General features: G+C 39.2%; 1 protein-coding gene across 1 annotated transcript; it reads right to left on the bottom strand.

Moving 5' to 3' along the window:
- Positions 1 to 2,799: 2,799 nt before the first annotated feature.
- On the bottom strand, positions 2,800 to 17,623 carry MAT2B (methionine adenosyltransferase 2 non-catalytic beta subunit). The gene is made up of 7 exons (XM_068417271.1): positions 17,465 to 17,623; positions 13,305 to 13,499; positions 12,469 to 12,583; positions 12,018 to 12,170; positions 9,029 to 9,222; positions 7,949 to 8,062; positions 2,800 to 6,911 (listed from the first exon to the last, which is right to left on the bottom strand). Exons 1-7 carry the CDS (start codon positions 17,525 to 17,527, stop codon positions 6,741 to 6,743), a joined length of 1,005 nt encoding a protein of 334 aa, XP_068273372.1. The 5' UTR covers positions 17,528 to 17,623; the 3' UTR covers positions 2,800 to 6,740.
- Between the last annotated feature and the right edge of the window lie 607 nt (positions 17,624 to 18,230).

Below are 18,230 nucleotides of genomic sequence, written 5' to 3'. Positions count from 1 at the left end.
TTAATTAAGTTTTTCTGTGAATCTGTATTAAGAGCTGAACTAACACATTACACAAATATTGAAGCAAAGAAAGCCTGGACAGCAAGATGACTGGACTTTATGAAGTAGTATGCTCACTGTATTTCACAGAATTTGAGATGTTCTCCGAGTGGTAGCCTTCTCATTATAAAATCCACACATGAAAATCCCCAACCCCACTGCTTCAATTCTAGTCCCCATGTTTCACAATAGCCTTTTAAATGCACCTTCTCAAAGGCCCATAATGGGTATGGGAAGGGAAGGCTACTGATACAGTTGCATCCTAAGCCAGGTGTAATTTGAAAAATCAGTGTATTAGTTTTGAGTGGACTACAGGACAACTGTAGCCTCATGGAGTGATCTGGGTATAAGAATGTCATCTCTCCTTTCCTCAGGGATGCAGCATTTGGTGCAAATCGCTTCTGTCTTCCTTCAGCTATAGTAATGTAACATGGAACTGACAGGTGCATTGATCACTTGGCCAGATCCTCATCCAGGCAGCAGACAGAAGGTGGGAAAAATGCCAATCTGCCATTTTGTAACTTATATTTCTTTTTGTGTGATGAGAAATGTCACCAACTTCTGTCAACCTGGTTTTATTTAAAATCTACTGTATAACATACAGTAGGAAATGAGAGATGCTAAAAGATTGTTTTAAACTGAAAATGTGAAAATTTCTAGCAAAATATATGTTTGCAAAAATGTGGCTCGTAATAACCAAAAGGATTTCATGCATCATCTGATTTTCCTGTTTCACTTTCAACCTCATAAACTATGAATCCCAGAGTACCAAAGCAGAGTGGCTATGTAGAGCCATGACATCAGTTTTCTTTTTCTTTCAGTGTTTAACAGAGAAAATATTAAATTTTGGAATTTAAGAGAATCTAGCACTCCAGAATCTAGCAAGTTCAGTTCATACACTTTTTTTTTTTTTTTTTTTTTTTAATTTATTTTATAAATCTGATGGGCATGAAAGTCCAGCTGTGCACAAAAGCCCTTGGAGATTACATCACTGGCACTTCTGCCACAGAGCTTCTGCTGGAAAGCAAACACTTATACCTTAGTGCTTCCCAGAACAGCCAAGAAATTTCCTCAAATGACTCACTCCTGAAAAATGTCAGGTTTCTATTGAACTGGGAGGAGCCCAGCTTTCTGGGAAGTGGTAGCAGATATTGCTTCATGGCTTCAGGACCATCGGTCTAATAAGAAGTCTCTACCTTTCCCTGATGGCTTTTCAGTTTATCAGTTACAAGAAGACAAGCATGCCATTTTTGGAACTGATCCATACTTCAGTTACTTAGAACAAACTTTTAACAGCAAAATGGAGTCAAGTGGAGAGAAGGACAACTCTGTGAAGGTTTACAGTGACAATGTTTTTGCAGTGCCTTGGCCCAGCAATGAACCAGAAAGTACTGAGTTTAAAAACAGAGTTCTGTCACTGTTTCAAGAACAACATGAAACTCTTTTCTGTGCACATATATTAACAGATATCACTGCTATGAAGCCACGCTAATAAAATCAGCTTTAGAAGGTAGAAAAAGGGCACAACACTAAATCAACAAGTTACATTTCTCTTGAAAGGGAGTGAATAAGTTGTACTAATTTTTTTTTAATTCCAATATTGTACTTCCCGAGAACAATAGTGGAGGCCTAGAAAAGAACTGAAACATTTATAAAACGCTAACTTAACTTTGTTTTACTTAGGGACAAATCGGTATGGTCTTTATCTCATCTTTATGTAGAAATAAATCAGAAGAGACCGGATGATACAAGAAACTTCTTTTAATTCATGAAAATCTGTCCTTTGGGTTTAGAAGGCCTGGGATATAAAAAGTGAATTGCATCTTAGCAGTCTAAACAGAAAATGAGACTTTAAACCCAGTGACTTTTCTTTCTTTATCCCCTTAGCTGACAGAGAGCAATGAATAAATGAATATAAACATCAAATAACCCTAGAATGAGGATTCAAGCAGGACTGACTCTGTATTGCCAGACTTTCACAATCACTAAGCTGGCAGAAATTGGCAGAGCTCCTGTAAAAAGCCATTCTTTCCTCTGCGCACAAAGACTGCATCTCATGCAATCAGAATGATTTTGACCCTGCACAGTTCCCAGGCTCTTGTTGACCAACACAAATACCTACAGAGCCATGGAACCAGAAACACAAAGCCAGAGAAGAAAAGGGAAGAGTATGACCAATTCTTGCATCAGCAACATAGCTTAAAAGTGATTGGAAAATTACAGTACTAGTTCCACTCTCTTGCAATATCTATAGTGCTCTCTTAGATATCTATTACTAAGGGAGGGAAATGTCATGAAAGGTGTCTGTCTAGTAATAAAGTGTCTTGGAGACTACATTCTCCACGGCAACTTCTACTATGCTTTATGGTGGGGGAATGCTGAGGATGCAGATCCCCTGTGACAAGATATAACTGAACGGTAGTCTTTTCTTCACAGAAATGACGGAGGTAACTGGTTTTTCATTTCCTACTGGAACCCTTGAAATAACAATTCCTTACTCTTGACTTGGTACAAAAAAGGTAAGAGGAACTGTTGTTTCTGTATTTTGGTTTAAGTATTTATGTCAAAGATTATCTGATACTGATTTTGTAACTGTTATCATACGTAAAAGCTATGATTTTCACCTTTTACGCATTAAGAACAATTTTTCTTGGTAGGAAAACCATGTAGCAAACAGACGACATTTAAAAACATACTTGCCTTTCACCTTTGTAATCTGTCACAGCCTTCAGATGATGGTAGTAAAATAAAGAAATGATAGCCAGATGGAGTTTGGTATTTATTTTTTATAGACTACATATGGAGCAAAATGGAAAATACATTGCTGAATATAGATTGCTAAATTTTATCATTAACATACTGAAATAAAGTGTATATTTATCTGAACAGAATCCAGATCTTAACACACATTTATACAAGAGGATTGAATATCTCAGCTTGGGACTTCCCACATATTTAGTTATGACAGCTTGATGTTCATGATCACTTTGCCAGAATTTAGGCAGAATTACCCCAAAACTCCTAGTTAAAAGGATTAACGTAGTGAAGCTTCAATCCAGGTTGTACTTTTGAGCCATGCTGTAAAAGTTAATGATGAAAGGAGCTACCCATTTAATCCAGTTATAGTCAGTGTGACTTACTTGAAAACCTTTTAGGTTGATTTTCCTTACACTTCAAAATAAATTCGGAATTGTCGCAACTGCACCTAAGACATTTTTTAAAAGCAGTACTAACAAGACTCTTGGACTGCAGTCTAGCTGGGAATATAGTTTTCATTGAACATAGCTTTTGAATATATCTAAACAACTTTTTGTGGAGGGGCTGCAGTAGAAGGTGGGAAAACTCATACCACCGTAACATTTAGTTTTTCTATATCTTTAGTCATCCAAGTATTCAAGCATGCAACTAAGAAAATCACATTTTTTTCTATCCATTTCTTGTCATTTTTGTATCTTGCAGTCATACTGTCATCCTTTGAAACTTACTCCAGAGCTGCAGCACTTCACTGTAACTAGCTCCAGACGCTTCTTTTTTAAATTAATATATTCTTCATCTTCTTGATGGGAAAAATTAAGTCTTAGGCAGGGTAACAACACACACAAGGTGCAACACATCCATGAATTAAATCATATTGCCAACACCTTATATAGAAACGTTGTCTGGCAGGCTGCTTAGGAAGCAAGAGTTCTCCAAACCACCCCTTCCTGTTAGAACAGTTGTAGCTTTTACTAAACACAAAATTGATTCTGCAAATCTAGAAGAATTAATAAAAAAAAAAATCCATACATGTTTGTTTGTTTTTTTTACCTAGGAAGGTCCATGTACCCCCAGATGAAATGTAAAGATTAATCCAATTAAAGAGTGGGCAAGGTTGAACCACCCCATATTTAAGAATCAAAACCACTTAGAAACTCCCATATTTCAGTGCTCAAAAAAAAAGAAATTCAGTGATTAACTGCCATCTAAGTTGCCTTGAAAACTACAAACACATTTTCAAGATACAAGTTCCAAAATTCTGCTCCTGTAGCACACTTGTTTTTCAGTTTCAAGAGTATCCGTCAGCCCTGCAAGATAAGTGATGTAGGAGACTGTCCGCTCGTGTCACCTGCAGTAGTTGCAGCAGTCTTAACACACCACTGGCTGCTGAACAAACCAGGGCAGGTGGAGGGGTAAATTACACACTTCTGTTTCACAGTTCAGTGTTTAGAGCACTAAGACTGCAACTCACTCTCTTGCTCAGTGTGAGAAAAATTCAAAATTGCAATTCTCTCTTCCCAGTAAAATGCCCAACTCATCCCTGTTAGGTGCTTTACATTTGGGAGAGAGGTTGTCCTTTTTACTTCCTGGTCAAACTGCTCCATTTACAATAACAGATGCAGTGCCAATTAACTGGTAGCAGTTGAAGGGAATGGATAGAGCACTTTCCTGTAGGTGGAAGAGGCAGTTTTGCATCATCTTGGGGGAAAAAAAAAAGCGCCCCTTTCATTTAAAAAAAAAATACAGAATTGGATACTCCCCAAATCAGTATTTAACATCCTCTTTTTTTTTGTGGATCTAGCAATAAGCAATTTGCGAACAGTTTTACAAAAATCAGCAATAAATCCACAATGGCATATACTGCCTTCCAGATATTAATGTATTTTCCTACATTTTTAAAATGGAAATAAAAAGAGAAGCACTTAGAGAATTATTTAGCTACTTAACTTTAATAAAATATTGTCACTTCTGATAATGTATGCCAAGAAAAAAAAAACAACAAACCAGACAGTGAAATAGCAAGTCTACTGTCCACCTCAGTGTTCCTTAAATTTTTTCTTCTTGTGGCTTTTATCCCCATCTCCAATTTTTCATATCAATTTTAAATTTACTGTTATATTTTAAAAGTATGGTGTCAAATTTAATAAAAACTTTGCTGCCTGCAAGTGGAGGGGATGTACTCAGAATCTTCCTGATCAAGCACTGAGGCCCGGGATGTCTCAGGCTCCTATTTTCAAAACCTTCTGTACCTTTTTTTTTTGTGTGTACGTTTATCTCATCCCCAAGGCAGCGGCACTTTGACAGAGAAACACTGATCCAACCTAATCTAACTCTGAAAATAGTTCATTGAATTAAGGAGCAGTGGGAGGTGGCGGGGGGGAGTCACTGAAAGGGCACACAGATTTCACAGAGAATTGCAAATATTTATGATTCAGATAAGCAAATCCTGATGGTAAAGAAAGAATCAACAACTGTTTCTCATGCTGGCAATATATATTTATTGTCATTTTGGAGATAAATTACCATATGTATATCAGGACTTCAGACTAAAAACAAATCGGGATTGTGAACTCTTAGCATATGCCAGTTGTAAATTAAAGGACTAAATGTAAAGCTGACTTTCAGAAGATCTTCAGTTGGTTTATTTTTGTGTATACCCCCCCTTTCTTTTTTTAAATTAAAAGCTGAACATCTTCCCCTCCCCCTTCATTTCAACCTCAGAAAAAGAAACGATCATCTAAATGCAGCTTTTCCTAGTTTTACTAATAATCTGCTGGCAATCTCAGAACATTTATATTGTTCTGTTGATTCTACAGCTTCAGAAGGAAACTAACCTTTACAAACCATGTTCTTCCTCCACTTTTCCTGGCCACTGAGTCCAACTTCAAGGACTAGACTTCAGCAGATTAAATATTTGCTTATATTAAGACTGTTGTGGGTGCAAACCTTCAACATATGCGCTTTGCTGTTCCAGAACAAGCTGCATCAGTGCAAGATCTGACAGTCTGTGCAAAAGAAGCCACAGTGCTACAAATTCTTGAATACCCTTCCTCTCCATCTCACATGTATTGACTAACATACATCTTCCTCCCACTAATTTCACCAGTCCCAAGTACTGCCCCCCCCCCAAAAAAAAGAGAAAGATGAAGATATTTCATGCTTATATACAAAAAACAAACAACCCCCCACTCAAAAAAAAAAAATCCTCCAACTCCAATCCCCCAGCCCAAAAAAACACCCAGGTCAAAACTATCTGTTCCCCACCCTCCCAGCCCTCTTCTAGCTTTTATATGTCACCATTAAAACAAATGCGTACAACTTATTGTACAAATATGAGCTGCAGGCATTCAATTTACAGAACATTCTGAAAATATTTCAAGCATAAAAAGTACACTTGATAATTGCAAAAATAAAGTTTCACTTTTTTAAAAAACATTTTGATCAGAGCTCAAGCCAAACAAACATTTAAAGATTCCTACACTTCAGTTTAACTTTGTAAGAACACCACCTTCAGAAGTTAAAAACAAATAACTCAGATTTTTGGTAATAAAGTAACTGACCATGTCTTTTAATGAAGAGAAATGGTATATACAACAATGGCACAGACCTTAAGCATCAACAACATATTTCAGCCAAAAGTAAGTTTACAAGTGATCTGAGTCATTCTTAGCATCAAATGGTTCTGATTACTAAGAACCACAATCTGCTAGGAACAGACACTAAGTTAGACTGGTACGAATGGAAGGAAAGATCCATGACATCAAATAGGCTCAGTTTTTGTCACTGAACTTTTTTTAGGCTAACAATTTCACTAGTGCAAGACCATATGTTTACCTGATTAAATGAAAATTCATAAATGTCACAATTTAAGAACACTCATACAAAACTATTTTCTTCTTTTAAAAAAGTGCCACATACCATACTTTTACTAAAAAAGTTACAAACTAATGGAAGACTGTCTGCCTCCATCTCTTGTCAACAAGGAAAGGCCAAAGTGATTCTTTGATCCCAGCTCGAAATGGCGTTCTCTGACCTATCCCCAGCATCTCCAACTTGGAGCAGTCTAGCTGAGCATTCCTCGGACGAAGAGCACCCACAACTGGACAATCAGTAATCTAAAAAGTAAACAGAAAAAAAAAAACCAACACACCAACAAGTAATCAGAAATGATAGAAAAATATTTATTCTTATATATGCTCATTTAGGTATGTTACTCTCCTCCCCTTCCAACTATTTTGTGGTGGTTTTTTTTTGTTTGGGGTTTTTTGTTTGTTTGCTTGTTTTATGGTTAACCTCATTTCAACATAACAGATGTCAGGCAAAGCAACATGAAGTATCTTAAGTTAAATTTTTCTCAGTCAATTACTGCTCACCATTTATGCTTTTCTATGTTTTGTACCTATTTTCACCCTATGACTATAATCACAAGGTAAAAATTCTCTAAAATGTGGACTGAACCATGTCTTGATCAATATACTTGAAGAGAAATAGATTTGGGCAAGAAAAATTCAGAGTAACTTAGTGTTCTCCATTCTTTTTCCTCCATCTTCCAAGCCACATTTCAGTTCCAGCCTTTACTAATTCGGAATCATTGGAATTTATTTTGGATATAAAAAAATCTTATTTAAATGTTATACTCTCACAACATTATCAGTATGTCTTTAAGAGCAGTCTTACTTTTAAGTGTCAATAAAACTGCAAGACAGGTGTTTTAAGCAAAGCAAAAATTATTTGAAGTTCTTAAGCGCATGTTTTCAGAAATAAATCTGGACATTGAAAAGTTCTGACAGATTCCTACCTTCAAGTTAATGTTCTGTCATTCTGTCAGCTTTTTTAAGAACAAAAATAGAACAAAAAATATGGATTTACTCATGACTAAGGGGAACTGTTCTGCAGAAATACCGGTACACTACAGACTGTGAAACTGGTTACTGACTGACTGGGTAATTTTTGTAATTCAGCAGGTCAAAGCAGCTGTTGTTTTTCTGACTTAGATACCAGACAGCATCCTCAGCAATACATCTGCTGTGCTAGACATACTCACACAGATCGTCCTGAAGGGAAAGCTTATTTGGACAGCTAGCCTGAGACCGACTACTTGAAACGATAAAGCACATCCATCTTTCTACAGGTCGAACACCGCATCACTTACTGGTCTCAGGTGGCTGCTGGGAAGGTTGAAAGCATCTGCAATTGCACATGCCATTTCATACTTAGTCATCTGTTCATTGCCAGACCAGTGAAATATTCCTTTTATTGATGGGTCCTATGAAGAAACGGGAAGCACAGGTGAAAAAAAAGCAGCTAGCTAGCCCTCAGACTAATTCCTGTGCAAGAATTGTGCAGAATAATCTTCCAGCAAGATCCTATCCTGAAAGGCATGTTACAGCACCTCACCGACGTTCTAGAAATGTCTTGCACATTCTCAGAGAACACCTGACTAAGGACTGAGACTGACAACTGCTGTTACATATATCTGACCTGACTTCACAAACAGCTTATATTCTGTAGAATTAGCAGGAGGGAAAGGAGCGAGCCAACCAACCAACCAAGGTCAAATACCTGGGGAGGAGGAACTCGGCTATTCTATACTATTCACTTACTCGAAAACAAATACAAAAGGCACCACACACATTCTGAATGTTAAACTGCAACCATATACAAGTCCTATCAAACAAATGGATTGCACCAGGCCCACCATATGTGCATGGTCCATTTTTTCCAAGTTATATGTATGAAAAATAAAGGTGGTTCGTTAGCTTTGTTACCTTGCAAAGTGGTGTTCTGAAGACGCTGTGGTGAATAAACACAATAAAGTATTTAATTCCAGTGGCTAGTTTTTGCCACTTCAGTCTTCTTAATACAATAAAAAAGGGCATCTTTGAGAATTACATTCAACCGCCGTGGGTATTTTAGTCCAAAATGGCAATTTGTAAGAGGCATATTGGAATAAGTTAGGTATTTGCATTTGTCTCCCATAGACTAGAAGACATATGACAATTTTTAGAAGGATCTGTCCCATCACTTCACTCACTTTTGTTTCAAATATCAGAATATCCACACACTGTCATGTAAAGGTACTGCAGTATTACAGCTAGTTCTTTCCTTCCTCCCAGTGTTCCAGAAACGCAAAGAATTATGCAAGTTATATGCAGTTCTCAGTTGTTCAGAAACAAAGCCAAGAACTCTAACTGTTTTTACTTTGAAGAGGCTTGTTTCTTTAAATTCTTACCAGCATTCTCTTCTCTGCTAGTTGCCTGCAAACAGTTGCTACATCCTTGACGTTAGTAGGAAATCTTTGTTGCCAGTGGTCCATGTTGGCAGATTTATTACTGAACTGCACTTTATCAAACATAACAGTCACAGCACTTTCCTCCAGTCTTTCCACCTCTCCATACAAGAGAGGAATCCTAAGTACTGCAGCATCTAAAAGAAAGAATATTTTAAGTGTTAACATTGTTATGAATAGGTATGAATGCTGTAACCATAACCTGAAAAGTGTTTTGGAAGTGTTAAGAAATATGTCGGTGATACTAAACATCTACAAATCACAAAGAAAATGCAATTAATACGTTTGCTCTCAGAATATCATTTTAATTTATATAAACTCAAAACAGTTTATAAACACTAAGTTTACATAAATTTATTTTCATTCGTGTCATTGATTTCCAGGAAGTTAACAAGCTTTCATTAACACTGCAAGAGAAAAAAGAAGGCCTGTTTGGGTTAGAACAAAAATTTAAAAAATTAAAAAAAAAACCCACACAACTGCACTATGCAGTTACCCCAGCACTCCCCATTCTCCCTGGGTAAGAGCAAGAACAAAAATTCCCACCAATCACAAATCACCATAATCAGGCATCAATTACAGAGATTTTTTGCCCAGGGTGCAAAAGCCTCCTGCATAACGGAGGATATTGTTTACCAGAAGGGAGACATGAACCTTGGAATGAATAAAAAGCTTGACAAATAAGAAATAAGTTCACAGTATACAGTAGTAAACAATACTAGATTTCAAGACAGTGATCTGCAAAATTAAACTAAGTGCAAAGAGAAGGATATTTTATGATGGAATACATCATACTAGTCTACCTCGGTCATGAAGACTCAAAAGGCCTCTTTGAGGGGAAATCCAAGCTGGCTATGACAAATTCATTAAAGGTAATACAGATATTTTTACTTAAAGAAAAAAAAAATAAAATCAGTCCTGAAATTAGAAGTGGAAGTCACCAAATCATTGCAATTCTTCAAGACTTGTAGGAAAATGCTGTAGCTATTAGAAAGCCAAAAAGAAAAAGCTAACACAAAAACTGTTCTCACAGAAAAGTAAACTGAAAGAAGTACTTACACAAGAAAAACAAATACAATAAAAAACCCAACATGACACTGATTTCCTGCTGCTCTAAAAACAGTTATTTGGTCACTCAGCGAATGTGTTCTTCCTATCTCTAAATACTGGTTGAAATATCTTTTTAAAAATACCTTTAGAATTATTCATTATTTGAGAAAGACTGCCTGCCTTTTGTTCTCAAACAGCTATCTGAGACTTGGAGAGCATTCGCTTCATTAGCAATGGTTCTGAAGACCTACTGAAACTTTTTAGTTTTATAAGCATGAGTACTAAATATAACTTGTATCCCCTCCTAACCAAAGTAAAATACATTTTTAAGAAATACGCAAAACCCCCCAAATTATTAGTGGACATTCTTGCATTATACAACAGAAATGGATAGGGAAGTTCTTCACACAACTACAGACATTTGATAGACTGAATTTTACCTATACAACATTAGCAAATTAGTGGTTGGAAGACTTACATGTAAAATATTTATATTTGTATGAAACAATAGAATTGACATTTTCAAGCATCTCGCTCAGCACCATCTCGAAACTCCTTCTGCTAATAATACCACTGCTGCAACCCACTACTGCCTGACAGATCATGCTCAACAAGGTTATGAAACAAAACTGAAGTGTTGTGTCGGGGGAAGGATCTAGCAAGATACCCACACGTACTTGAATTTGGTGCAGTCTTATCTTCATTACCAATCTAGAAGAGGGAGCAAACAGCATCACAGTCAAACTCAGAGATGATATTTAAATAAGAGGTGGAGTGAATAACTTTTTATTTAAATTGATTTTTACTTAAATAAGACTTCCCCTGTCAAAGTATTTTTTAGAAGGTCTATTTCTTACTAGTAATGACAAACCTATTTTAAGGCCTATCATTTTCAAGTATGGCGTATATTTTTACTGAAAGACCATCACACTAATTTATCAATTGTTCAATTCTGTGGTTAGGCAGAACAGAATCACAGTCTGAGTATCATATTGACATATCAGAAGCCTCTTCTGCAAGTGCACTAAGATTATTTTCTTCAAATTCTTTGAGAAAATAGAAGTGCTTCTTTCCTTAGAATCTCTGAATGGAAACTGACAGCATACTAACTAGAAACAACCAAACCTCTCTTTTATACAAGAAATAAGTTTTAAATGCAAGGGAACATGTTCAATCCCAAGCTTTTTTCCCCTTATAGAGTAGAATTTTAAAAAATATGTTTGTATATTTTGAATGCCAATTTTCATTAAGAAAATATTTAAATAACAAATAAAAAGAATTAGTTGCTTAAAAACAAATATGTTACTAACCCTTTAGAAAGTGTTACAAGCAGGAACCTGATGTGTGTGGTGAGCTAGGTGGGTAAAAATAAAACGGATGGTCTGATGGCTTATGTAATGAGAGCACAACAGGAGATCAGCAAGAAAACCAAAAGAGTAACAACCAAAGCCTACACGTTATTATTGAAGTGCAAGCCTGTTTTTCCCTGTAAGTAAACACACATTTAGAACAATTGCAATGCATCCCCCTAAATAACAGCAGCTATATATAAAGTGTAGTAAAGCTTGTGCCATTACAATATATTGATATGTTTTATCTTTCCTTAGGACTAGTTGATTTGCAGTAGACAAAGGCTTGTGAATGTCCATCAGCAGACACTAGTAACGCAAATGAAGATCAGAACAAGTCAGAAATAAAGCTTTTGTCAACCTATAAGCAATAGGAATCGTTTATGAGCAAGGAGACTGATTCCTAATCATGTTCTTTCTAAACCTCATTTCCATGGTTTTGCAGCTTTACCACTGACTTACGAGTCTATTAAGCTAATATACAACTAAGTAAAAATAGAAAGCCTCTATTAAAAAAGTGAGTGCATTCTTACCTTCATTATTTTCCAGGACTGCCTTTTCACCCTCTAGTTTGGTTTTACCATATAAATTCAGGGGATTTGGTACATCAGTCTCTTTATAAGGAGGGCTTGTTCCATCAAATACATAGTCTGTACTAATGTAGATCAGAAATGCTCCAACTCCAGCTAGGAAGAAAATGTTTATACATAGTCTATTTTAATTCACGCCTTGTTTGAAATCACAATAAACTTTCAATCAAATCTCCAAAGAATCTTATCTTCTAGCCCCATTCATCATTCCCACTGCTTTGTTCACTGATCCTGCACATAGACATACATGCTACCCTTACAGAAAATGGATCGACGGCACACTGATCGCAGAAATGACATTCAGCACTTTGAGTAACTTGCTCATCATTCTGTTCCTGTATAAATAAATGCAGTATTTTAACAAGAAACCAAATCCGTTAGATGGTCTCCTTACCCGCCTCTTTTGCTAAGTTCCCTGAAGCAGCCACATTGAGCTGAGAAGCAGCATCTGGTTGACTTTCTACAACATCTGGCCTTCTCTCAGCAGCACAATGCACTATAACATGAGGCTGGAAATTAAAGACTGATTTTAAACAACAAACATTGTCAAGAGATTGCAGTTGCACCCTAGCTCTAGCAATGAACTCCCTCAGGCAAAAAGGCATTTCACTAAGTTGTGAGAAGTAATAAAATTAGCAATATTACTTTTAATCATGGCATTCTGAGGAGCATGTTTTCCTTAGGAAGTAAAATAGAACCATGCTGCTTCAAGATACCAAAAAAATTTACACGTGGCTTATTTGACATATGCAGACTATTAACAAGATATTTAAAGCCATTTTATAGAATGGCACCCTGCATAATCTGTTTCAGGTTTTATATACGCCCCTTGCAAGTTAGATTGAAAAAACAGTGAACTTCTTACTGCACTGCACGCTAGACATAGTTACTGCTGTTGTAATCAAGTGTTCTTCAGCTACAACAGAACTGCTTCATGTTACTACGTCAATATCTCACTTTATCTTTTTCTTTCAAATATTGATGCAAGTGCGCCGACATGTACATCTGTTACCTGCAGTCTGTCCATGGTGGTGATAGCAAAGTTCAGAACTATCTGCATCTACAGAGCAGACCTACACTCCAGATGGGGCAGAAAAGGCAGCCATAAATTTTTCAGAGCTCTGCCAAAGCATTAGCCCCACTAAAGCCACGTGAACTGAGTATTAGAACAGTACTATCAACTGATGACTAGACTTATAAATCTATCTCCTTCATACTCCAGAAACTTACCTGAAAATCATGGATAATGTTATGAACTGCAATAGAGTCCAGAAGATTAATGTGTTCAAATCTGGGCCGAGCTCTCCTGTATCCACAGCCAACTGCATTCCAATTATTTTCATTGAATTCTTTAAACACAGCTCTGCCGAGAAGTCCCGTAGCACCCGTAATCAAAACTCGCCTACTGGGAATCTCAATATCTTCCTAGGGAAATGAGAACAGGAAAGGTTTTCTTTCTACTATTGCTTACTACTGTTTTTTCTTAAAAAGTATGCAAGGCAACAGTCCGTGATACCGTATTAAATAGCCTTCCTTGCCACATGAGTGTATTGGAGTGTCTCATGGAACACAAACATCTGGGAGCACCAATACTGTACCTAATCAAATATTTAAACATATTTTTGAAGATAATGAAAACAAAACTTAAATGGGAAATTCATTTACTTCCACAACAAGAGGGGAAAACAAACCAAACCTAAGTTCATTCCAAGTCTGGTAACTTTGTGGAATTTGAAATGAGGAAAATAACTTCTTTTGAAAATGGACCCAAAATGTGTAACAGTTAGGGTCCACATCCTGCAACAACTAATTTTGGATAGACTGTGCCTGGTAGAGGCTGTAGCAATACAACACAGCTCCCTGTGGGCCTACCTACAATGACTGCAAGAACTGAAGACCTGAATTTTATTATTAAATAGAACAGTAATTCATCGTTATTCAACACAATAGTCTAATAATAAGTAAAAACCAGATACACCTCTCTTCTCAGTTTTACAAAATACATCTGAAAGTGATTTGATAATTTAAACTCTCAAGCTATACAACATACTAAAGCTTTCCTTCAGCTCCCGCACATCTCGGTACTTGAGACAGTTGTGTACATCAGTTCACACAAAGTCACTGCTCTCCATCACTCACTAGACCATCAGGTTTTCAAGACAGCAAACAAGATTCATGTCTGTCTGTGCAATCTTTATTTTCCTTTCATGCTTTCCTTCTGCATGTATCATGAACAAGAGCCTGCTAAAAGCAAAAATAAAAGCATATGCTTACATGCCAGTAGAGAACAAAACTTCAGGTGGGAAGAATCCATAAATCTTGGATTTCCTGACCACTTTATACACAAGGACAATTTGTGATACTTGATTATAATTTTGTAAATGCTCTCTACTATGCAATTCAAACAGCCCACTCACTTCTGAGCATTCCTACATTTTCAGCATTGTAGCAGACCGCTACTTTTTGATTGCAGCACAGGAAGCAATAGAAATTGCTTCCAAATTACTGTTTATCTTGCATTCTTAAAAAGCTTTTGTTCCATAAGGGTATATGCAGAGGTGCATTATGGAAACAGCCTATCCCAAAACAATTGCTTACAGTTCCCAGCACCATTACATGCATTTTCCTCAACTCTCAATCTTCAGGCAAAGGTTGACTTATTCTCATCAGTACTGGATGAAAATTAATAATTTATATCTGTACAGTTTCCTGAAAATGACAAACTACAGCAAGTGATGTTTTAAAAAGTTGCCTTTATCTTTACAGTCAATTTGACCTCAGAACAAAAATTTATTTACAATTTTTTCAGGCTGCCCACGTTTCTCTGAAAAGCATAAGCAAGAACATGCACGTACTGTTTTCTTTTTTTTGTTATGTACTTTTTATCTTAGCAAAGCCTGGACAGAGCGTCATAGGAGAGATGATCAGCACTTCTATAGCCAGAGGGCACCCGCTAATAAACATCAAAGACTTGTTGAAAGGTTCTCTAAAAATATCACAGAATATCTTTAATAAGCAGAAAGCGACCAACACAAAAACATGCGTCATTTGTAAAATCCGACATCTTTAAGCATCATTTATCTAAGTTTGTTTATTCTACGTCTCATAAAGAGGGTATTAAATTAGCAGCACAGCTTGAACTGAACACAATCACAGCTTTTACCAAGTTAAGTACAGTTTGGATCCTGTTGCTCTTGTCTGCAAGACTAATTGACCTTAGACAGTTGTTTCTGAGAAACCAAGATTAAGTGATAGATGTTTCCCATAATTCAACACAAAGTAACTACCAGTTTAAACATGTTTCACCTTACCAGAAGTTAAACGTTCTGGTAATACAAAACCTGTACAGGTTAACTCTTTCCCTATATGTTGCCTCGCTCTTTCTCAGAATGCCACCCAGCTGCAGCAGTATTTCTGTCTCGGGCCTAGTAACTACAGACAGCAGAACTTCTGAATCCAAAGGACCTGTGAGGTTTAGTGGTTCCCACCACTGCTGCTTGAAGGTGCTCTCACAGACTTGCAGAAGCTCCTGTTGTTGCCTCACAGCTGTCCACACGCAGCCAAGCAAATGCATAGGAACGGCACCACATACTTCAGTGGAGCAACCAGATTGTCTTTAATAGTTAGCAAAGCTAAAAATTTAATTCCTCTTACTTGCTTTGTCTTGCAAGGAATTAATCATTGTCCTCTAGAAGAGAAGGAGGCAAAAAGTGTATAGCTGCTATCTAGGAGTATTCAGTATTTAACTGAAACCACATATGGCGTAGCATCTTCTTTCTGACTTTTGTTAATTTACACTCTTTTTCTTAAATACAGATAGAGTATTAATAACATAATGCAACTAAAATGTAAGACTGTTATGCTAACGAGCTAGAAAGTGCGCTTAGGATTTGCAGTAATTTTATAGGTAGTTACTACATGTAAAGAATAAAAGATACTGTAGAATTCAAACGTTATCCTTTCGCTTGCAAGTTTTATAGACTGAAATGCCAGTTCTTGCTCAGATTAGCCTAACAGCTGACAAATCTTTTACACGTGTTTCTCAACTAAGCAGCAGTCGTGTTCAGTCATCAAATGTGCAGAAAGTTCTGATTTTGAATAATACCACTTAAATGCACAATTTTGAGCTTTATAATAAAGCACTCAATTTCATTTTGCCTTATCTTATATTCAATTCTCACTAAAAATTAATGTAATAAAAGAGAATTGTACTCAGCAGTCCCATTCACATAAAAAATATACAAGCAACAGCACTATAAGTTTAAAAAAAATAGCATTTAGGAGATCTAAGATTCCTTTGTAGACACTACCAAAATACAAAATAAGAGTATAATTTACAAAAAAAAATAAAATGTGATGCATTTCAAGGTGAAAACCAAGATACAAGTACTTTATAAGCTCTACATAAAAACTGAACTTGACAGAATCACAATGAGCTCGAAAATACCCGTGTTAAGGAATACCCACTAAAAACAGAAGCTACTGGGATAACACAGATTTGCAACATAATACGATGACAAAAAAAGTCACGACAGGGCCATCCCTCCAAGGCTGAGCTCTTTGTCCTGCTTTGGCATCACCTACAGCAGCAAAAGGAAAACCAACAGCCTTTATGGAAGTCACGGACTGACACGTGAATACTTATTGACACGAGAAACTTACTGACAAAAAGTCGCTGTGCATTCAACTTCCACGTCAAGCACTCACCGCTGCAGCCGTTACAAGCTACACCTGGGGAACGTTCTTGATGCTAAAACACGACACCAGAAAAGGAGCAGCCCCCAGAAGCGACGATACGTGGAACTCCCGCACAGGGTTCCCTTTTCTGTGCAATCGGCCCGCTAAGGTGAAGCGGTTTAACAGGTGGGCTTAACAGCCGTAACTTCCTGCTACAGCCCGAGGCACCTCTGGGGCGACGGATGTAACGAGAATGGCAGGAGATACAAAAGTACTCATGTCTACCGCTCGCGGGTAACCCGCAGCAGGGGCCCAAGGGTACCTGAGATAACTTAAAACCCAAGAGCCCCGCGCCCGAGCCTCGGCGCGCCTGCCTCCCCTTGCGCCGAGGCCGCACGGCGGGAGGGCCCGGCCGCCGCAGCGGCACCGCCGCACTGCGCGCCCGCCCGCGCCGCCAGCCCGCCGGGACGCGGCGCCTCTCCTCCCGACCCGCCGGGGCCGCGGCGCTCCGCGCTCGGCACAGGGCCCCGCTCAGCGGCTCCGACGCTCCGCCCGCGTCAACAGCACGGAGTGCCCCCGGAGGGACGGCGCACCCCGCGGCCCTGCCCGGGCGGGACGGCCGGGCCCGCCGCGGGCAGCCGGGAGCCCCCGCCAGCCGTCGTTGCGCACCCGGAGCCAACCCCCCGCCGCGGGCTCCCGGCGCCGCTGCTCACCTCCACCAGCTCGCAGCGCCCCGGCACGAAGCGGATCTTGAGCTCCTTCTCCCGGCCGACCATGGCGGCGGCGCGGGGGCCAGTGGGGCCTGGACCTGGGCCGGGGCCTCCTCCCGCTCCGCCGCCCGCGGGGCTCGCCTGGCGCTGCGGGAGGGCGGACGTGCCGTGCACCGCGCGGCAGGGCGCGCCCTCATTGGGCCGCGGGGAGGCAGCCGACGCAGGCGCCTCCCGCCACCGCGCGCTCATTGGCTGAGGAGGGCTAAAGGAGGCGGGGCCCGAGCGGGGGTTTAAAGGGGCCGCAGGGCCCCCAGGAAGGCGCACGGCCCGGCGGGGCGGGGCGGGAGAAGGCACCACCGCCTCCCCGGCGGGGCCTGCGGCCAGGAGGAGGGAGCCGGGCGGGCCTGACCTGCGCCGCGGGGAGCGGGGTGAGGTACCGGGGTGCAGCCATCGCTCCTCCCGTGATGCCCCTTCAGAGCCGAGGCCCAGGGCTGGGGGCAGCTGGGACGAACGCGCCTGGGGAACGTGTGTCAGCGCCCAGAGCAGGAGGGGGAGCCGGCAGTGCCAGGGGCCTGACAGTAAAACTGACAGTTGCAGCACTTGCAAAGAATAAACAACGTGTAAAAGCCTTTTATATAAAACAGGTGAGCCATGTAATGTGCTAGAAGAGCCGTACTTTAAGAAAGACTCCAGCTTTAAAAACAAGTTAAAATTATAGTCTCAGCCGGTCTTAGTCTTTAGAAAACCAGTCCAGGTGTTACTAATTTTC

The sequence above is a fragment of the Nyctibius grandis genome, chromosome 22 (assembly GCF_013368605.1).
Source record: "Nyctibius grandis isolate bNycGra1 chromosome 22, bNycGra1.pri, whole genome shotgun sequence".
In the NCBI taxonomy this organism is placed as follows: domain Eukaryota; kingdom Metazoa; phylum Chordata; class Aves; order Nyctibiiformes; family Nyctibiidae; genus Nyctibius; species Nyctibius grandis.
Note: the sequence above shows the minus strand (reverse complement) of the source record. Positions and strands in the feature narration are given on the sequence as shown.